We start from the raw sequence: 23,331 nt of genomic DNA, 5'->3' as shown, positions 1-23,331 counted from the left end.
CTTTCATGGATTACTTGATCATCATGTTGTGCAGCTAGAGGGATCTGTACTATGGGATGTGTTGATGTGGTGTGATGATGGGTTGTTGGAGGTATATCTCTGAATCTTAGAGCCCCGGCACCTCGAAGAGCCTCTTCCATGTCCATATCCATCAAATCTCTAGGACCATTTGTTAAAACATCCAAGGATGTGAAGGAGTTGTTATTTACAGAGTTCACTTTAATGGCTGCTTTCTCAAGCAAAAACCTTACCATCTGTACTTTTTTTTTTTGGCACACATTCTCATCTTGGACGGGTATTAAAGGTAAGTAAATTTTTTTTGGGTCATTTATTAAAACACCTCCTATAGTTACATGATTTTATTAAAACTTATGCTATAGTTTGTGTTTTACTAAAGCATTCCCTATTTATAGTTTATAATCAATTTACTTAGTCAATCTTCCATTAGATGAAAGTGGAAAATGGCAGTTTTAACCCTAACATCCATTCAAATAAATTTAATCAAAAGAAACTAAAAAATATATCAATTTTGCCCTTGATAAAACATGGATAACCACTATTTTTCTCTATTTGATCAATTTTGCTTTCTATACAAAATTGTGTTAGGGATACTTTTGGAATAAACAACCATCGATCCATACCTTTGAACATTTTCCACTCAATTCAGGGGTGCTTTTGGAATAAATAACCATGGGTCCCTGCCCTTGAACATCTTTCACTTGGTTTAGGTGATCATGTTATTATTTTCAGATGGCAAAACAAATAGTTAGTTTTTAATGAAAACTATAAGTTTAAGTAAAATGTAAAACTATAAGGGATGTTTTAGTAAAATACAAACTATAGGATAGGTTTAAGTAAATTTATAAAATGATATATAAGGAGTGCTTTTTTTTTATATGTTCTGAAGGGTTAGACAATGGGAGGCATAGACCATCTCCCCCAACCCATAACCCACCCCACCCCTAAAAAAAAAAAAAGGGTGGACGCCGGATTCGATCCCAAGTGAGCTGCATAATGTTTGATAAGGACTTGAGTGCTTTTTACATTAGCAAAAGACACGATTACATAGGAAGGAATAAAATTGCTTGACAATTAAATAAGAAAAAAATTGGCATTAATTCTCTTCTTATATTAACCATATTTTTATCGTAAATAAAGAAAAATATAAGGCTACAACTTGGATTGGATTAACCCGAACCCAACCCAAAAAAGTCAAGTTGGGTTGGGTTGCATACCACTATATATACTACTATTTTATAATTAAAATTTATTAATTTCTTTTCCTGAATAATAGGACGGGTAGAATCTTACTTTTGGCTATATAATTTGATTCAATGCACCTAAGCCAAGATTCTTTACGTAGATTTTCTTTCTTAAAACTCTCTCATGTTTCTCTTCTTACTTTTCTCTTTGTTAGTCATGCTGGCGTATGTAAGGGCTCTTCTAGTAGTAATCAAATTTTAGGAAAACTCGAAACTATTTGATTAAGATTTTAAGTGCAAAACCATATTCAATTCTTTAATATATACGGGCTGACTCAAAAATCCACCAGCAACCCGTTATAGGATTTTGGCTAGTGATTCAAAAGAACATTAGAATCTCATTAATTTAAGGCTATATATATGATTGTATAAACTTCTGTTTTTGAATACGCATATATATGACAAGTGTTACTTTGAAAACAAAAATCAAAAACAGTTTTAAGCCCAAAACACAAATCCTTCTTTATGCTTTGTGCTTTGTAGAAAATTTTATACAGAGATCGAGGTCCCTGGTGGTGAGCTACCTGGTGACAAGCTCCCTGGTGGAGAGCTACCTGGTGACGAGCTCCCTGGTGGTGAGCTACCTAGTGACGAGCTCCCTGGTGGTGATCTACCTGGTGACGAGCTCCCTGGTGGTGAGCTACTTGGTGACGAGCTCCCTGGTGGTGAGCTACTTGGTGACGAGCTCCCTGGTGGTGAGCTACCTAGTGACAAGCTCCCTGGTGGTGAGCTACCTAGTGACGAGCTCCCTGGTGGTGAGCTACTTGGTGACGAGCTCCCTGGTGGTGAGCTACCTAGTGATGAGCTGCCTGGTGTAGCGCAACCCGACTGCCCTCTGCATGAGGTGATCTCCTCTCCTTTGCAGGCGGCGGGAGCTGAGGGACCTGTGAGAACTCCATTTTTTCATTCTCTCCCCCTTGTCTTTTGGGGTCGGAGTCCTTATATAGTGGTGTCTGTCAAATCAGGCATAACAGCCTGTCAAGTCAGGCGTAACTGCCTCTGTCTCTCTGTCGCAGCCGTTACTGCCAGAGCTGAGGTGGCGGGTGCAGGTGGCTGTTGTAGAGTATGGCTCTGCCAGTCAAGGGACAACTCTCAGGACTGGCAGGCACGGCGCCACCTAGCGAGGAACGTGGGCGCAGGTCTCCGGATCTGTCAGGTACGGTTGTCAGGCAGGAGATCTTTATGCGATACGCCGAGCTGCCCCTAAGTGGCGAGCTCTTCGTAAGACGCCAGGCTGCTTGCGGAGTGGCCTGCTGCCTGTGGCGAGCTGCCTATGCCGAGCTGGGGAGAGCTATGCTGGGCTCCCTAATGGCGAACTGCCCGGGGGAGAGCTATGCCGAGCTGGGGAGGGCTATGCTGAGCTGTTTGTGGCGAGCTCTGCCGAGCTGCCTGTGACGAGCCATGCCGAGCTGTTTGTAAGTGGCAAGCTCTGCCGAGCTGCTCGAGCTGTTTGTAAGTGGCAAGCTCTGCCGAGCTGCTCGAGCTCCCGAGTTGCCTAGTTGTCAAGAGGCTGCACTTGGTTTGCATGAGGTGCTAGGTGTCACAATTTCACTAGAGGGCCAAATCCGCCCTCATCAGTTTCTTATAATCATAAAAACCTCCCTTATATTTTCACTTTAACAAAAACCTCTCCTGAATTTTAAAAGAATTCGGCAAAAACCTCCCTTCTAGCAATGACCTAGACGGAAAACATCAGACCGGTGCGTCAATTATGTTCTAAATTCCCATTTTACCCTTTTGCAAATTAGTTTGCATACATTTTTACTACAATACCCTTGTTGACCTCTTATCCTCTTTATCTCTCTCGTCAACCTCTTTTATCCTCTATCCTATCCCTGAATTCTATCGTCTAAAGAGGAGGAAAGCGGCATTTCTTTCAATCTTTCATCCAAACCCAAGTGGAACACAACCCTTGCCTTTTCTCCCTGTACAACTTTTTTTGCCGATTTCTTCCTCCTCTTTCAATCTCCCATGAATCTGTAATTTTGTGTTCAATTATGTTTCTCCTATTTATTGCCCTACTTGACTTAGAAAAGAATCTATTTATTGAAGTATAAAATTTAATGTGTTTTGGAGGTATGGACCTGTTAAATGAAAAATCTTCAAACTAGCAGCTGTTTGTGCTAATGGAATGTTGTTTTTAGCACAAAATTAATTAATGTTCACCATTCATTGGCCTGGCCGCTTGGCATTGACAACTCCAAGGTGATGCAAGATACTTATGGTGGGGAACAGGATGATATTGATTATTCGTATGAGGTTTCTGTAGCCAACCATCCACCATTACCAGTCAAGGAAGCTAATGGGAATGAGGGCTCATTCTCATGAGTTTTTTTTTTTTGTACACGGGTTTCCAAATCATAAAGCACATAGTGTGTTGTATATTTTTTAGCCCCGAAATTTTCTATATGCAGGTTTCTAAATCATTCTTCTCTATAAATGCATCATTGTAAGTCATGTAAATAGACTTCACTTCTAGGAAGGAAATTCTTTCCAAAAATTGGGTCATTTAAATTGAAAAACATCTCATATAGCCATAATCTACTCTCGCAACTGAAGCGTTCTCTCTTCCAAAGTTCTGTGATTCCAAATTTCAACTGAGATAAAGAAAACAAAGCAAGATGAATGATTTGATAACAAAACCCTTCCTTAGTGATAACGTAGACGTCGTCCATGGGCCCATGCATACCTACATAGCCTCCAAGCCCATTTACCAGAACCAAATTCTATGGGCTCTTGTATATAACTAACTAGGATAATCTTATTCCTACCCAAGATAAGAATTATCCTAAACAACCTAGGATAATCCTAATCCTATCCTAGATAAATCACAACGAACCCAAATAAGCTCTATCTCTTGTAATTCTCATCCTATGTAATCCTACTATAACTCAATCTCTATAACTATAAATAGGGCTGGTTCACCCCTCATCAATGCAGGTTAGCCTATTATTCCTTGAGCTTGTTTTCTCTTTGATTTATTGCTGTTATTATTTAATTTTCTTTGTCTATTTTAACTTGGTATCAAAGCCATGTCGACAAAGACAGGCACACATGGTAGCAGCCCAGCAGCCTCCAACAATAGCTCATCCACAAGTAGTGCACTCCCTTCAATCCAGAATGTGACTCATTATCTTCCTATCAAACTTGGAAGTGACAATTATCTATTGTGGCATGCCCAATTCCTTCCCATTCTTCGACACCACCACCTGTTGGAGCTTGTAGAAGGGAAGAAGAAACCATCGCCTAAAGTTATACCCAATCCAAATGGTACAGGGATGATAGTGAACCCTGAATTTGAAAAATGAACTGATATTGACCAGCTTATGTTGAGTTGGCTGATTTCCTCTCTCACTGAAGGAGTTATGGCGCAAGTGGTAAGTTTGTCGACATCATCAGAGGTATGGACTTCCCTTGCTCACAGTTATTCCACCCACTCCCGGTCCAAGGTACTGTAGTTGCGGAGACAACTACAAAATCTTAAGAAATGTTCTTTCTCTATTTCTGCATATATACAAAGTGCAAAGTCTATTGCTGATAGTCTGTCTACAGTACCTGAACCAGTTCCCAAATCCAAATTGGTACTTTACATTTTATCTGGCCTAGGGAGTGAATATGAGTTAGTGGTTACAACACTAACAAATCGGCTAGATACAATAGATCTTGGTATTGTTGATATTATGGGAGCACTTCTAAACCATGAAAGCTGTCTTGAGGACCTAGCTCTTGCGTCAGATCCTCGAAGTGCGAATCTTGTAGGCGTCTCTCCTAAGAAAAATAATTTTCAGAAGCCCCCACAATAGTTTTCACCAAATTTCAACAACAACAGAGGTAAGGGGCGTGGTTGTGGCTCCCCACAATATAATCATCAATCCTTCCAAAATCAGACACAACAATTTTCTGGAGGACGTGGAGGTAAAAATAATATTACTTGTCAGATTTGTAATAAATTTGGACATAATGCCCTATAGTGTAGAAAGGTGAAATACCTGCAATGATTCTTCTGCATTTCATGGAGGGGTAAATACCCTTCATAACCAGTATGAGAATAATTTTGATCCCAACTGGTATCCAGATTCTGAAGCTACTCATCATATGACTCTAGATCTAGACAATCTGCAAAGTCACACTGAGTATACTGGACCAGATCAAGTAAAGGTTGACAATGGTCAAGGTTTGAATATTCATCATACAAGATCTTATTCTATGATTTTTAATCAGCATGCTTTCTCTTTGAGAGATATTTGTCATGTTCCCTCCATTTGCAAGATCTATTATCTGTTAGTCGATTTACCATAGATAATAATTTATTTTTTGAATTTCACCGTGACTGTTGCTATGTGAAGGACTATACGGGGAGAATCATACTTCGAGGAGCTAGTAGAGACGGTCTATATAGCTTTCCTAGGTCAGCCACAATCTCTCCTGAAGCTCTTCTTGGAGAACACACCTCTCTTCATGGTTGGCATCTTCGTCTTGGTCATGCAGCTATGCGTAATGTACGACAAGTTGTTTCAAAGTTTGGTTTTTCATTTATTCGTTCTAGTGTTAATGAGTCTGTTTGTGAGTCCTATCAAAAGGGCAAGAGTCATAGAATGCCCTTGAAATCATCTAGTTCTCAATCTAAGCATCCATTAGATTTAATTTTTTCAGATGTATGGGGACCTGCTCTTGTTAAGTCGAATAATGGATTTTCATATTATGTCCTATTTCTAGATGATTTTTCAAAATTTTCTTGGTTGTATCCTATTGCTCAAAAATCAGATGTATGTGATGTTTTTATTAAATTTAAGACATGTAGAAGTTTTGTTCAATAGCAAAATCAAGGTATTTCAATTAGATTGGGGTGGAGAGTATCGCTCTCTCCCGGTACTTGGACTCACAAGGAATAACACATCATTTTGCATGCCCTCATACACACGAATAGAACGGATCAGCAGAACGAAAGCATAGACTTGTGGTCAAATCTGCCTTGTCTCTACTAACCTCCTCTAAGCTCCCCTTCTCCCTCTGGGCTAATGCAGTAGAAACTACAGTTTTCTTGATAAATCGATTGCCAATAGGGGTATTGCATGGTATGTCTCCTCATGAGAAACTCTTTCAGACTTCACCCGATTATTCTCTACTGCGATGGTTTGGGTGTGCTTGCTATCATTTTCTGCAGCCCTACAACAAAAATAAGTTTCAGTTTCGGTCCCTTCCATGTTTTTTTATTGGATATAGTACCTCTCACAAAGGGTACCGATGTCTCCATGCTCCTTCAGGGCGTGTTTTCATTGCCCACCATGTTGTATTTGATGAAGATTCACTTCCAGAAATTGCTGAAACAGAACCAAGCCCAACTCCTACTCCTATAGGAACTTTTATTTCAATACCGGCTTTGCTACAAACTACAACTTCAGCCGTATCTCCCGCCTCTCGGTCTCCTTCTGCTCCTGAATTCAGTTCTACTTCAGCAACCACCTCTCTAGTTTCAGGACCATTGGAGCAATCTTCATCTGCTCGGCCACAAAGGTATTGAAGCATTCAAGACTTACTAGAGTCTATAGCACCAATTTCGTAACCAATTTGCACTCACTCCCATGCGAGCCTAGTTAATGAGCGGGACCCTCCCCTGGTCTCAACTTGTGACAAGGTACCTAATCCCTTCTGCTCTTGTCTCTCTCCTCCAAGAACAAGAACCTAAACACTTTAATCAAGCTATCAAATCGCCAAAATGGCAAGAGGCCATGCAAAAATAATATCAGGCCCTCGTTTAAAAATGACGCCTGGCACTTAGTTTCCGTATGATCCTTCCATGAATATTGTTGGAACTAAGTGGATATATAAAATAAAAAAGAAGGCTGATGGAACCATTAACCGTTATAAAGCCAGGTTGGTCGCTCAGGGTTTTCAGTCAGGTATCGGCCCCTTGATTACTTTGATACTTTCAGTTTGGTTTGTAAAACCAGTGACTATACGAACAATCCTCTCTATTGCTCTTGCGCAAAACTGGCCCTGTTCATCAATTAGATATTGACAATGCCCTTCCTTCATGGCATCATGGATGAAAACATTTATGTTTATCAACCAAAGGGCTTCATTGATCCCATGTGTCCCACTTATATATGCAAATTGAAAAAAGGCTCTCTATGGCCTCAAATAAAAACCGCGAACCTGGTATTCACGTTTGAGTTCTATCATCAAACAGATGGGATTTCGCAACTCGGCTGCTGATCCATCTCTTTTTATTTTCTCCTCCAACAAATTCACTCTCCTTCTGCTGGTATATGTGGATGGCATCATTTGGACTGGCACCTCTACTGCCGCCATTAGTAACTTTCTCAAATCACTCTCTATAGTTTTTCCATTGAAGGACTTAGGGTCCTTACACTATTTTTTTGGGAGTTGAACTAAGTTGCAAATAAGGACAGTTTGGTTCTCTCACAGCAGCGTTACATCTTGGATTTACTTCGTAGGACCAATCTCGAAGGGGCCAAACCTGCGAGTTCACCCATGTCTACTTCTAGTCATCTGTCCAAAGACTCAGGTGATCCATTACCTAATCCCACGAAGTATCGTAGTATTGTTGGAGCATTATAGTATGTCACCATCACACGTCCAGATATTTCCTTCGTAGTCAACAAAGTTTGCTAGTTCCTTCACTCTCCCACTGATGAGTATTGGACAACTGTCAAACGAATCCTTCTGTATCTCAAAGGAACTCTCACTCACAGTCTCCTTTTTCGAGGGTCCTCATCTTGGCAGTTGACGGCGTACACAGGCACCGATTGGGCTAGTTGTCTAGATGGTCAACGGTCTATAGGAGGGTATGTTGTTTACCTTGGCTCCAACTTGATCTCTTGGAGCTCCAAGAAACAACCCACTATTGCTTGCTCCATCATCGAATCCGAATTCAGGTCTCTTTCCAACACACTCACAAAGTTGTTATGGATTCGGTCTCTGCTACGAGACATTGGCTTTCTAGCCCCTCCCCCTATTATATGGTGCGATAATATGGGTGCTACCCACTTGGTCTTCAACCCTGTTTTCCATGCTCGCACAAAACATGTAGAGGTTGACTACCATTTCCTACGAGATTTTGTCACCAAGAAGCAGCTTTAGATTCGGTATATTCCCATAGCAGAGCAGATCACTGACATCTTCACTAAGACACTTTCCACAATCCGTTTTACTTCTCTTCAGGACAAGCTTCTTGTTACCCCATTCAGCTTGTAGAGAGATGATAACGTAGATGTCGTCCATGGGCCCATGCATGGCCCATGCACACCTACGTAGCCTCCAAGCCCATTTACCAGAACCAAATTCTATGGGTTCTTGTATATAACTAACTAAGATAATCTTACTCCTACCCAAGATAAGAATTATCCTAAACAACCTAGGATAATCCTAATCTTATCGTAAGATAAGATCTATCCTAGATAAATAACAACTAACCCAAATAAGCTCTATCTCTTGTAATTCTCATCATGTGTAATCCTACTATAACTCAATGTCTGTAACTATAAATAGGGCTGGTTCACCCCCCATCAATGCAAGTTAGCCATATTATTTCTACAAGAAAATTGACCTTTAGCAACAGTCCAAATATTGTTCTAATATAGAAAAAACTGTTGCCAAATGTTTTACTTACAACTGAACGAGCCGTAGCTAGTGAAGCCGTTGTTAAAAGTGTTTTGCAACAATCATTTGTTGCTAAATATGTTTTTTACAATAGTGAAGCCAATCGTTGGCAAAATTAGTGTTTTGCAACAACCGTTTCCAACCGTTGCCAAATAAATTGTTTTAGCAACAATGTATAAAAACGGTTGCCTATATAGTTTTTTAGCGACGACTGATTACTTATTGCCTAATGGCACCTAACAATTATGTTAACCATTGATAATTGTAAATTTACAACAATTGAATAATTGTGTCTAACAATCATCTTATACAATGATTAAGTTAATTGTCGCCAATTGTAAATTAGTAATAACTGAACAATTGTTTCTTATAAATATTTATGGCAACAATTTTTATGAATTGTTGTTGAATTAACAACAATCTAGCACTTGTTACCTTAAGGTTTCATACACAACAATCAAGTCAATCGTTGCTAATTGTAAAATGGCCACAATTGAATAAATGTTTCTCATAAATATTTGTGAACTGTTGTTGAATTACATCCCAACTACATTTATACATAAATGTGTTAAAAAATATATTACAATTTTCAAATTGCTATCTTAAATAATGCAATTAACACAGAAATTTAGTCCATTGTATCCACCCACATATTTAAGAGAAGACTGGTAACAACAAGGCAATTAATTCATCCATTGCATAGAGAGCAATTCAAATAAAAACGAGCCAAAAAAGGGGGTAAAGAGGAAAATCAAAATGACAGAGAACAAAACACACAAGAGAAAGAAGAAAGAAAAAGGGTGGTCAAATATAACCTCGAAGACTTCTCTTCCATCATCAGCTTTCGACCATCTTTATCGAAACTCATCATATCCTTTTCCTTCTTTTGAATTGAACCCTTTTCTCTATTAGCTATCTAAATTTGTCCATCATAAAAAATTATAAGATGCTCCTCTTTCTAATTTGTCGTAATCTCTCAAGTGCAGTTCTAATATTTGGCTTCTTGGCTTGGGCTGCTCTTAATTTGCATTCATTATTTTTCTATATGAGCTTGTTTAAAATTTATAACTTATGTATATAAAAATTTATAGCCGTAAGGAGACAGGAAATACAATCCTAGATACAACCACAAAAACATGATCAGAATAACCAACATGTACAAACATTGTGATACAAGAATCCTGTTTTGGAACAAGATGTTGCTAGCAATAAAACTTATGAAATGGTTTTTCCATGTCACCACAAGCTATATTAATTATAAAAAAGAAAGAAAAATAGAAGTTAAAAGCCAATCAAATTTGTCAAACAGGGTCCAAGGGTGTGGTGAACCATTTCTATTGGAGGCCTAGTTGTCAATATCTTATGATTTATGATAGGATTTATATTTCAAATTGTGAAGACCATGGCTTTCAATTCAAATTTTGTATTTGAAAAAAAAAAAACTATTCACAATTAGTTTTTAAATATTATGATCCATTTTACAAGTCTTATGATTTATGAAATTCATGAATTCAAATCAAATCAATTTTTTATTCCTCTGCTTATCTTAATATTCATTTAGGGTCTCTAGTTTTAAAAAATCCTTACTAAAATATGATTTCTTTAGGTTATGTAAGACCCTATTTAAAAACCTTATTGAGTTTATTTTCCATTATTTGTGGGTAATATGAAATTGTTCTAATGCTTCTAATGTATACTTAGTAAACTTGGTTGTATTAAGTGCACATATAATAGCAATGAGTTAAAATAGAGTAAAATTAGTTACCTGTCTATGTATATTTAAATGTTTAATATATGTGTTCCTAATTTTTTGATAAACTTCTAAAAATAATTGTTGGTCTTATCTCTTCTGAATTACAATTTGCGATACAATTAGGTTCTATTCAAAAGGGATATAAAGAGAAAAAATGGAACTTCCTACGAACAAAATCTCTACACGTTAACCTTTGAATTCATTTAGGACAATATCCTAATCCATTAAGAAGCGAAAAATAGCATCCATAGATGCACAATAAAGGCCTAAGGAACCATTGACCGAAAAATAGCATCCATAGGACCTACTAAACCAGATGGTCAAGGAAGAACCCCTTTCCATATCTATAGGAGGAGCAGCTTTAGCATATTCAAATTAGAAAACAATACTTCATGAAAACTAAGTAGTTGGGGGTTTCAGGTGTTATAAGCTGCAGCCATTCATAGCCGTGGGGATAGGTTGTGGTTCAATTTGTTGTCCACATGACATGTTTAGTCACAATCATGTCAAACTATAAATTCAAGATAACAACCTAGTGGCATTACTGATACGATGGCTGATGATGTAGCTTTGATAACTATTCCATCTTTTAGTACCTATTTATTTTGGGGGCCACCACAAGGCTGAGGAATATTATATTTCCTTGAATGCAGCACTCAAAATGATCAAAAAGATAGTAGATCATCTCCAGAAACGTAAGCAACCTTTCATATTAACCCTCTATTTGGATTTTATCTACTTCTCAAATCATCTGGAATTCAATAATGTGGGTTTCTCCTTTGTGCAAATAAAACACCAATAGTAACAATAGGTAGAACATCTATAGACAGACTATTCTCATAAGACAAAAATGACAAAACAAATGCAAAATTGATAGCAGAAAAAAAATACTTAATGTGGAATGCCTGCAAAACCCCCTCCAATTAGAAATGGAATGCTTGCAAAATCCATAGAGTTTCAAGAAAATAAAATACTTTGCTCATCGTTTTCTCCATTTCCAAGAAATAAGCGGTGGAAGACTGAAGGAGTGAACCTTTTATATGACAGTCAAGATGGAAAGCAATACTACAAACTCAGCCTAACTCACTCGACTTGATCTCAAGCTTGGGTTCGAGACCAAATCTTAGGGTGGGGCTTGGGTTGACCACAAACCCAGCCTAACCCACTCGACTTGCACCCCTAATTAGTACCTTTCCTTGGGCAGATTTTGATAATTAAAAATCTAATTTCTTGTAATGTTAATATATAATTGGGGTTGAGGTGGGGTAGGGAATCTTTATCTCCACCAGTGCAATCTCAATTCCCAACCCTACGGGTAGAATCTTACTTTGGCTAATTTGATTTAATTAATTCTGGTAAGCTAAGATTTCTTAAAATTTTCTCATGTTTCTCTTCTTACTCTTCTCTTTGTCAGTCAAGCTGGCGTATGTAAGGGCTCTTCTGGCAGTAATCAAATTTTAGTAAAACTCCAAACCATTTGGTTCAGATTTTAAGTGCAAAACTATATTCAGTTCTTTAATACGGGCTGACTCAAAAATCTACCAGCAACCCGTTCTAGGATTTGGGCTAGTGGTTCAAAAATTATTAGAATATCAATACTTTAAGACTATGATTGTATTAGCTTCTGTTTTTGCACTTTGGGTTGTGGTAAACATATGTGTTATACACATATAATAACAACTGTTACTTTTATAAACAAAAACAAAACAGTTTTAAGCCCATAACACAAATCCTTATTCTTTGTGCTTTGGGGCTTTAAAAATACAAATCCTGAAACTTATCTCCGAACACAACCTAAATTACTATATCCCAAAGATGTTACGCAGCTGGTAAAAGCATTTCCTTTTTTTTTTTGTACTGATCAAAATTCCCACCATCAAGATCTTTTTCTTTTTCATCCCCAAGCTTTACTTTACTATGTTTGGTTTGAAAGAAAAAGTAGGGAAAGGTGGGCAACCACCTTAAAATTTATTAACCATTATCAAAATTAAAAAAAAAAGAAAAGAGGTACTCCAAACCTAAAGTGTACAAAAGGAAGGCCCAAATTATCCTCATGATGAAGAAGCAATCTCACGGTTTAAAATGATTAAAAACTTAGAGCCCATTTGGCGTATTTTTCTGTGCGATCTTTTGGCTGTTTATAAGTCGGGAAGACCGATTTTTGGTATTTGGCACGCAAAAGATCTAGCCATCAAAAGACGAAACACTAAAAAGACGTGAAAAGCCCATTTTAGACTGATTTTGGGAAGCTCCAAACGAAGCTTTTCACGTCTTTCGCGTTTTATTCTCGCACGAAAAAACGCACATCTGCCAAACATACTTTGGACTGCTCAAATTTTCATGCAAAAGCTCAATACATCTTTAGATTGTCAGAACTACCAGAAGATTAATCTTCCCAAAAAAGTGCGCCAAACAGTCCCCTAATTAAATTGGTGCTTTAATTTCAACACCACTGGTATTTTGATTGGTGTGTTCTGTAAATTTTATACAGAGAGGTTTGAACTTAGAAGGTGATCCAACCATCATACCTCAATCTGATTGTTGGCTACTGCAAGATGGAGAATAGCGTTGCCATCATCATCATCCTTAGAGTTCACAAAATCAACATCTCCAATTCCAATTAATCCCAGCAACAACTCCAACACCTTCAATTGCCCATGCTTCACACAGAGATGTAGAGTTGTCCCTCCACAATCCACCAACACCCTCGAGATCACTTCTGGTCTTGCTTGAGCAAGCACCTCCACCACCTCAGCTTGGCCTTTCATGGCTGCCAGATGGAGAGGCGTTTCCCATCTCGATCACGAGCAATACAAACATCTATCATTCCCGTCGGCAGCAGCAACTCCTTCACGACTTCAACCTGGCCTTTTGCTGATGCCAAGTGTAAGGGTGTGTGACCTTGTGATCCATCTGGCCTCAAAGCAAGTTTAGGCTGGTTTGATAGAAGCACTCTAACGAAGTCGACGTGTCCAAGCACCGAGGCTATGTGTAAAGGAGTCTCAGTGATGCAAGCTTCAATACCTCAGTCAAGAATGAGTGGATCCTCTTAAGCGATTGAAGCAAGGAACGTACGTTCCCTCTTAGTGCGGCTTCACTAAGTCTTCTGTCCATTCTCGATCTCAATTATTGATTGTTCAAACAAGTACTACTCTCTTGTTGGTTGTGGGAATTTTTGTTATAATTTAATGCCTTAAATAGATGATTTGTGGAAACGTTACCATCTACATACTAGCGGAGACCCGTGCGATGCACGGCATTTATTAAACGAAAGTTAAATAATGAAAAATATCATTTACTAAAATATTCCTTATAGTTTTATAAATTTATTAAAATTTATCTTATATTTAGCATTTTACTAAAGCACCACTTATAATTTATAATGGATTTAATCAATTTTCCATTAGATGATAGTAGAAAATGACGATATTGATCCTAATATTGATTTAAATAAATTTAATCAAAAGAAAATAAAAATAAAAATACCATTTTCGCCCTTAATAAGATATGGGCAACCACTCTATTGGCTATATTTGGTTAATTTTGTTTTCTGTACATAAAAAAAAAGTGCTAAGGGTATTTTTAGAATAAAAATCATGGGCCTAATGGCAAAACAAAAACTCCTTAATGAAAGGTTGATTAAGTAAATAAGTTGTAAAATATATGGGATGTTTTAGTAAAATGAAAACTATAAAGTACGTTTAAGTAAATGTGTAAAACTATATGGTGTGTTGGAAAGGCAACGTGGCGGGGATCATATTCCTTGTCCCCGACCCCAACCTCGATTTTGATATTAGCCCCGATCCCTGACGGGGATGGGTTCCCCGTGGGGACCCAAATCCCCAAAATGTTTTCAGATAATAGTATTTTTTAAAATAAATAAAAAATTTAAATTGTAAATAATGTTTTAAATATGTTCTGATATATTTGCCATATTTATTAGTCTAAAATGTTTTAGATCCTAAATCTAATTTTTAAATTTATTTTTTAATAATTGCATTGTAATTTTTAAGTGGGTTCGGTTTTCACAAAAGGATAGTCGATTTCAGCTGACCAACTCCCTTACCTGACCAGGTCAAATTGGTTAGCCAAATAGCCTACGACCGAGCCGAACCAATTATTGAAAATATATTGATAAATAACAATAGTTTAATCTCCAATAATTATTGAAAATTTATAGCAAAAATACACAATTATTGAAAATATACTGATAATGAAAATTACAATAATTACAGAAATTACAAAAATACAATAAGTACTAAAAATATATTAACTTAGTAAATAAATAGTATAATCTCAAATAATAGTTTAATTTCTAATAAATATTAATCAATAACAAAAATACAATAAATATAATAAGTACAATAAATTAAATTTAAAATTTTCAATAATAGTAATTTAATCTCCAATAACTATTGAAAGTTTTCTGTTAAATAACAAAACAAAATAAATTTATACATAACCATTGCAAATACATTTATCACAAAAAATGACAAATAATTACTGAAATACAATAAATATTAATTTTAGTATATGTAATTATATAATAAATACATATTAAAAGTTTAAAATTATTATTAATAAATATTAAGTTTGTTGAAAGTTATTTTCTCGAATTATTATTTGAAATAAGTGAACTTAATTATTTACAATATTATGTAAAAATATTAGATTGCTATTAATTTTAATATTATGTTATAATTATTTTTCTACTTTATATATATATTTTTTAAATTTATTACATAATTTATTTATTTTAACTATTTAAAATCTAGTTATGTTAAATATTTTTTTTTTATTTAAAATGTTTAGTTATTTAAATACTTAAATTATATGTAAAATATTTAAATTTCAAAATATTAATTATTTATTGAATTTAATTATCCACAAAATTATAATTTATACTGTTATTACATAATTTCATTATTAATTTTGTAATATATTAAATTCTTATTAATTTCAATATTATGTTATAATTATTTTTCTACTTTGAAGATGTTTTTTTAATTTATTACATAATTTCGTTATTTTAACTATTTAAAATCTAGTTATGATAAATATTTAAATAATTTATAAAATATTTATATTTTTTTGTTATTTGAGTTTTATTTATTTAAATCTATTACATATTATTAAATATTTGAAAAACATCTAAATTGATAATCCAGAAAAACATAATTTAAATTGTTACAACATAATTTCGTGATATATTTTTTAAAAATATAAAATTAGTTTTTTGTGTTTTTAATATATATTTTAAAGTTATTATATAATTTTGTTAGAATATTTAAATAATTCTTAAATTTTTTAATCGAAACTTTCTTTAGATAAATTTAGATAAAAAGTAGGGGAGAGGATAAATAGGAATTAGAGATAATTTAGAAGATAAAAATGAGTTAGAGATAATTTTGAAAAAAGTGGGGGAGGTAGTTTAGGAGAAATTTTAGGATAATAGATTATTTAGGTTATTGGGAAAGTGCATCTCATTGGTTGTTTAAAAAATGAAAAGGAATTAAAAAATAAAAAAAATTCAAAAAAAAGAAAATTTCTAGACTTCCTTGTTTTAATATATATAGATTACATATTTTCATTCTTAATTTTGTAAAAATATTAAATTATTATTAATTTCAACATTATGTTATGATTTTTTACTTGCATAATTTTGTTATTTTAACTATTTAAAATATAGTTATTATTTAAAATATTTAGTTATTTAAATGTTTAAATAATATATAAAATATTTAAAAAATACTCTTTATTTGAATTTAAGATATTTATTTATTAAAATGTTTAAATAATTAAATATTTTTCTATATAATTATTTAGTTATTTTTAGTATTTATTATTTAAGATATTTAGTTATTGAAATAATATTTTATTTTTTAATATTAAGTTTTTATTATTTGAATAACATTTAATTTGAATAATCTGGAAAATCATAATTTGTATTGTTAGTACATAATTTCGTGATAAATTTTGTAGAAATATGAAACTATTAATAATATGAATATTGTTAAGTCTATTATAATTATTTTTTGTGTTTTAATAAATATTTTAAGGTCATTATATAACTTTTTAAAATTTAAAATTTTTAATTGAAACTTTTCTTTATAAAGAAATAGATAAAAAGTGGCAAAGAGGATAAATAGGAATTATAGATAATTTGGAGAGAAATTATCTAGTAAATTAGAGATATGTTAGGAGATAAATAAGATTTGGAGATGATTTTGGAGAAAGTGGGGGAAGTAGTTTAGGATAAATTTTTGGAGAAGAGATTGTTGGGGAAGGAGAGCATCTCATTGGTTTCTTAAAAAATGATATGGAATAAGAAAATTCAAAAATTCAAAAAAATGAGAAAATTTCTTGACCGCTTTGTTTTAATATATATATTTAAAATTATAAAAAAATATTTTTATTTATTATATATGAATTTGTATATAATAACAGTAATTAATTTTTTATTTTGATATTTAAAAAAAAACAAAGTAGAATCGAATTAAATTCGAATCTCATCCGAGTACAATAGGATTCGAATTCGAATCCGAGTAATTCAAATTCGATCGGATTTAAATTTGGATGAAAGCTTTCAACAATCGGATCGGATTCGTATTACGCTGAATCCGATCCGATTACGGCGCTATTCGTTAGTCGGTGCTATGATATAAGTATGGTGAGGCAGCATATATAGTATGACACTGGTGAACTTGTAACCAATGAATCGGTATCATAAAATGATAACAATCAGGTGATATTTTATCAAAATTCAAGGGCGGGATTTTGATTGGTCAAAGCACTTCCGGTATCATGTATTTCCGGCAGCATAGATCCTCTCCCTTTTAGAAATTAGAGGAGGCGAACGATCGTTGCGCTCTCTGCCTCTCGCCATGAAGCTCAGGGTAAGATGTTTAGAATCCAAGGAGACATTTAGGATCGAAACACCGTCTCCTTGCTCTCTGCAAGACCTCAAAAGTGCAATTAGCGAGAAGGTCTCGTCTCTCCCTGAGACGTTACACCTCTCCTTAAACAGGAAGGACAAGATCGATGATTCTTCTCCTCAAGCATCTCTCCAGTCTCTCGGCATCACCTCTGGAGATCTGATCTTCTACACTCTCAACCCCAATGATTTCTCGTCTGAAACCCTAGTTCACACACCAACTACGCGTGGAAGCCCGCAAATTCAGGCAAGTACACCTTCTGATGTCCATCTCGAAGAGAAAACCCTAAAGCATCCAGAAGTTTTGCAATCCCAAATTCATGATATCAATTCCAAAGAAACTCTAACACTACCTGAGGATCATCCACAGCAAGGAGAAGCCATGGATATTTGTGAAAATTTTAATGAAAAACCATTCGATATGGAAGATGTTGATGTCGACGAATCTGTCTTAGTGGGGAATTCTTCTTCTGTTCCTTGCTTTTTGAGAAAGGTCCTTAAAGAGGATGTTGCCAACGCGGAGAGCGGTCGTAAGCTCCTAATTTTGGCCGTTCATGCGGTTTTGTTGGAGTCCGGGTTTGTTTGCTTCGGTTCTGCATCTGCAAAGAAGATTGATGGAGTTCATCTTCCGGAAGGATGGGCATCCATGTCTACTGCTGTGCGTGTACATTACACACTTCCCGATCTCTTGGTTTCTGGATGTGACGTTCTGGAAACCGTTATTTTGAAGTTTCAGACTTTGGGGAAATTTGTTAATGTTTATGGGTCTTTAACCACAAAGGGTTCAGGTGTTTATGGTCTATCTTTGGATGAATCGCGTTTTGTTCCGTCAATGAATTTTGTGTGGACAATTTGCAACTCCCAGAGTGGTGTCATCGACAAAGATGGTTCTTCTAAATCATCTCATGAAAAGGAAGTCTTTGAATTCTGGAAGCTAGTGAAAGATGGGCTTGCATTGCCACTCCTCATTGATCTATGTGATAAGACTGGATTGGATCCTCCACCATGCTTCATGCGCCTTCCGACTGAACTTAAGGTACGGGTATTGGAGTTACTACCTGGTGTTGATGTTGCCAAGTTTGGTTGTGTTTGTTCAGAGATGAAATATCTTTCATCGAATAATAATCTATGGAAGCAGAAGTTCGAGAAAGAGCTTGGACTCGGTGATATGGAGGGAATACAAGGAGGGGGAAATTGGAAAGAGAGGTTTTCTATATGTTGGGAAAGGAGGAGGAAGAGAAAAGGGATTAAAACCATAAGAGAACAGCGCATCGTGCCAGAGAGACCACGTCCATTTGGGTTCCCATACTTCCCTGTGAGGAGAGACCCTGTTCCCTTTGGGGTTCCTCGTATTGTAGGAGGTGATTATGACATGCTCCCAGGTTTCGGTGCTCCTGTTCCTTTTGGATCCGCTCGAGATTTTCCGCGGTTTCCTGCACGGAGAAACTTCTCACCTCATTGTAACTTCCGTGGATTTAATGCTTAATCTAGCACCTTATGGTCTCTTATGCTCTAACTGCGTAATCTCTTCATCCTGTTGAGCTTCTTGTAAGGTGAGGGTGAGAGTTGCTGCCTAGGTACTCTATACCAGTGTCAGATATAGGTATTGATAATTATGTTCTTATCTACTGGATTTTCTACAAGAAAACAGAATGAATCCTACATTTCGATCTGCAATTTTCTATATATATATATATGGATGAGTCATTGAACCCCAACTTAAATGGCAGGATCTGTCTGCTAGTACTGATGGCAATGTAAATATTTTTGAAGCATTTGTTGTTTATAATACATAAATAAGTCACCTTTCCTGGTAATTAAATAGGATTCTTTAAGATGCTACATTGTATTGTGCATATATGTTTTGATTCTTAGCTCTAAATCATTTTCTTGCCAACAGATACAAGTTTGTATGCACAATCTTTTTTTCCTGGGTTCAAATTTCAAATATGGAAATAGATGGCCATTTACACATGTAACTGTTATTTCGTCAATCTAGCAATAGAGATGTCAATTTTTGTGAACAAGATATGGAGTTGCCTTGGAAATTTTGCAATGAATAAGTGCCAAACGATGAAAATTGAAAAATGGATGGAATGGAAATCCAGACCAAGGTTTTCACCTTACTTTCTGAATGCATTAAACTTCAAAACATTCACAGAGTGATCTCTACTTCAATCCTTTTTCTAATATCAAGTATCAACAGAAGACTAAGCTATGATTAGCATTATCGGTTGTCCTGTGATGACTGATGATACCTATACACTTGGCCATTTTATCACCATGCCAGCAGGTTCTGTCGCCACTTCTCCCTTTCTGTATCTAGGTTGTGATCATAGTGACCCAAAATAGGGCCTACTACCAGCAGTATTTCAGCCTGCATGTCCAAGTGCCAAGCTCTCAGTTGACTGGTGATTTCTCTTTCCCTGTGTTCTTTGGTCTTAGGCTCTTAGCTATGATAGAGATACTCAAAAAATAAAGAAATAAATAATAGTTCTGTTTTAAACTCTGAAAGGAATCACAATGGACTATTAACTTTGGCCATCAAATTTTTTAATTTTGTTTCCTTTGCTATTTACATCCAAAAAAAAAAAATGTAAAGGGACGGGAAAACAGTGCTCTTTATCTCTGTATTAAAAGGATCTAAATGATAGCCGAAATATTTCACACACACACAAAAAAAAAAAAAAACCTTACATCCAATTTACAGAGAAACAAGCACAGCCTTACTGATAAAAAATGCCCTTTATCTCTCTATTTCTGGAATATGCAGAAATGAGTCGATATTTTAACAACGGCAGTTATCATGTAATGAGTAATGACTTTTCGGAGGTAAAAATTTACATCTTCATAGAGGCATGTTAATTAAGGCTTTGGAGTGACAAATGACAATTCGGAGCTGTAGCAGGAGTTTATATTTTGAATAACTTCAATAGATATATAATTTTGAGTGGGAGACCTGGTGGATTTCTAAACCATCAATTTTGATCATTCCCGCTGCATTTGGGTATGCAAAAGGCCGGTCTTTGTATTATTCCAAGTCACTAAGCTGAATAGTAACTATACTAGCGGAGGGGCCCTGCTTTGCAGGGGCTGGAATGGAACCGTTGATATGTTGATCCGTTGATTCGGTCTTTAGCTAAAAATTGTTGAATCCGTTAATGATCTATTGACCTAACTAGTCGAACTATTGACCCGTTGATCTGTTCAATGGTTTTTGGTTGTTTTTAATTTTTTTAATCGGCCATTTATGCAATCGATTCCGTTTTATCCTAATCTTGGCTCGTAGCAAAAAATCGTTGAATCGTCAACAATCCATTGACCTAGGCAGTCAAACCATTGACCCGTTCAATGGTTTTTGTTTTTTTTTTTATTTTTTTTAATTTTTATTATTAGAATGGGCCATCCATTCAAACTGAAAAGTTAAACCGTTGACTCGAAAACCGATGGATAGAACGATTCCGTTTTCAGGTTGTATAAGTCACACGCTCCAATGACGTAACACGTATGGTAATGCTTAATGGACCTTACACACTCAATATTTTGCATGTAATTTTTGTTGTCAGAATGGGTCATCTGTTTTTTTTATTATTTTTTTAATTGGAAATTGTCTAAGCAACCAGTTTCGTTTTACCCCAATCCTAGTCCCTGGCCAAAAACCATTGAATCGGTCAACGATCCATTGATCTGAATGGTCGAACCATCAACCCATTGACCCATTCAATGGTTTTTGGCAGTTTTTTTTATTATTTTTTTAAATTTTGTTGTTAGAATGGGTCGTTCGTTCATCGGATGGTTGAATCATCGACCCGAAAATCGGTGACCAAAACGGTTCCATTCTTGGGTTGTATGAGTCACACGCTCGAATGACATAACATGTATAATACTGCTCAATGGACCTCACACACTCAATTTTTTGCCTGTAATGTTTGTTGTCGGAATGGACAGTCCGTTTGAATTGGACAATCAAACTGCTGACCTGAAAACCGGTGGCCAAAACGGTTTCACAAATTTTTGCTTATAATTTTTTGTTGTCAGAAGGGGTCGTCCGTTCAAACCGAATGGCTGAATTGTTGATCCAAAAACCGATGGCCAGAAAGGTTTTGTTTTCGGGTTGTATGAGTCATATGCTCAAATGACATAACACGTATGATACTACTTAATGAACCCGAAAACTAGTAACCATAATGGTTCTGTAATTTTTTTACTTGTAATTTTTGTTGTCAAAACGGGCCATCCATTCGAATTGAACGGTCAAACCGTCGGTTGTCAAAACATTACTAACAACATTTATCAATAATAGTAAGTAATTATATTATTTAATTAAATAGTCATTAATGATAGTTTTAATAATATTATTTAGTTATTTTTAATATAACAGTAATTATTAAATTTATGAATAGGATTTATTAACAATATTTATTAAATTTCTAATTACTAAAATTAAATTAAATTAACAGTATTTATTAGTAATAGTCAGTAATTATAATATTTTATTAAATAATCAATAACAATACTTTTAATAACATTTTTAATTATTTTGAATATAACAATAATTACTATATTTATTAACAGTATTTATAATTTTAATTTAAAGTAAGATTTAAGTAAATATATATTTATTAATAATATTTATAATAACAGTAATTATTAATTATAATCACTAATTATATATTTATTAAATTACTGTAATAATCAGTAATTAAATTATTATCAGTAATTAATTACTGTAATTAGTAATTAAAGTAAAATTTAAGTAAATATCTATTTATTAACAATATTTATAATAACAGTAATCATTAATTATAATCACTAATTATATATTTATTAAAATACTGTAATAATCAGTAATTATTATTACAGTAATTAATTACTATAATTAATAAGTAATTATTGTTATTAATTAATAATTAATTACTAGAAATGTATGCATGTTATTACACTATTAATTAATAGTTATTATTATTAGTTAGTAATTAATTAATAATAATTATTATTAATTAATAATTAATTACTGAAAATGGATGCTCGCACGTGGGATATACTCGTACGAATAGATTCCATTTCCTGAGTGCAGAGAGCACCCATATCTTTTAATATATGTATATATGATGATCATTTTTCTCAACTAATATGCGTTTTTTATAACTTTTCTTTGCTTGACTCCGTATACAATATATAGTAAAGTAATATTTCCTTATCACAGAGACCCGTTCAGCAATTTTATTCATTTATTAGTGGGAACCTATGGGCTTTATGTTAAGCAAAGTTGAGGAAGGAATTCTATATATGACATTTCCAATTAGGAACCCATGTAAGACCAATTCAAGCATTATTTATTTATTTATTTTTTGGTTGTGTCTAGTTTATCTTATTGAAATCCTGCTAGTTGCAGTTTAGTGAAAGTCATCAATTTCCTATGTTCTAGATAAATTTGTATTATTTTTTTATTTTTTACTGATAAATAATATTTTATTAACTTTTAAGTTTTATTGACTTATTATTAATTTTGTATTACTTTTAGGTAAAATCATGAAAAAACCTCCTATTATAACAATACTATAAACCTCCCTAACGTTTTGACCCTAACAAAAACCTCCCCTATAATTTTGAAAAAAATGTGAAAATATCTCATGTATCTTGCCTTTTCATTAAAAAAGATGTTGAAATTACCAAGATGTCCTTATCATTGTTAAGGCATTATCATTCACAATTTAATGTTTCAATTTTACCCTTCACTAATTTACTTTGTGTGGCAA

General features: G+C 34.6%; 1 protein-coding gene across 1 annotated transcript; it reads left to right on the top strand.

Annotated features, from left to right (window-relative positions):
- The first annotated feature begins 17,363 nt into the window (after nt 1-17,363).
- On the top strand, nt 17,364-19,394 carry LOC148801175 (F-box protein SKIP22-like). The gene has a single exon (XM_088899922.1). The coding sequence runs from the start codon at nt 17,523-17,525 to the stop codon at nt 19,056-19,058; it is 1,536 nt and encodes a 511-aa protein (XP_088756048.1). The 5' UTR covers nt 17,364-17,522; the 3' UTR covers nt 19,059-19,394.
- Nucleotides 19,395-23,331: the final 3,937 nt, after the last annotated feature.

Source organism: Nelumbo nucifera, chromosome 3 (assembly GCF_055504915.1).
Source record: "Nelumbo nucifera cultivar China Antique chromosome 3, China Antique-T2T, whole genome shotgun sequence".
NCBI classification, from domain to species: domain Eukaryota; kingdom Viridiplantae; phylum Streptophyta; class Magnoliopsida; order Proteales; family Nelumbonaceae; genus Nelumbo; species Nelumbo nucifera.
This window is presented reverse-complemented; position numbering and strand designations above follow the sequence as displayed.

Excerpts from the sequence above, each read along its gene's own strand:
- LOC148801175 (XM_088899922.1), top strand. The coding sequence starts at position 17,523 with ATGAAGCTCAGGGTAAGATGTTTAGAATCCAAGGAGACATTTAGGATC.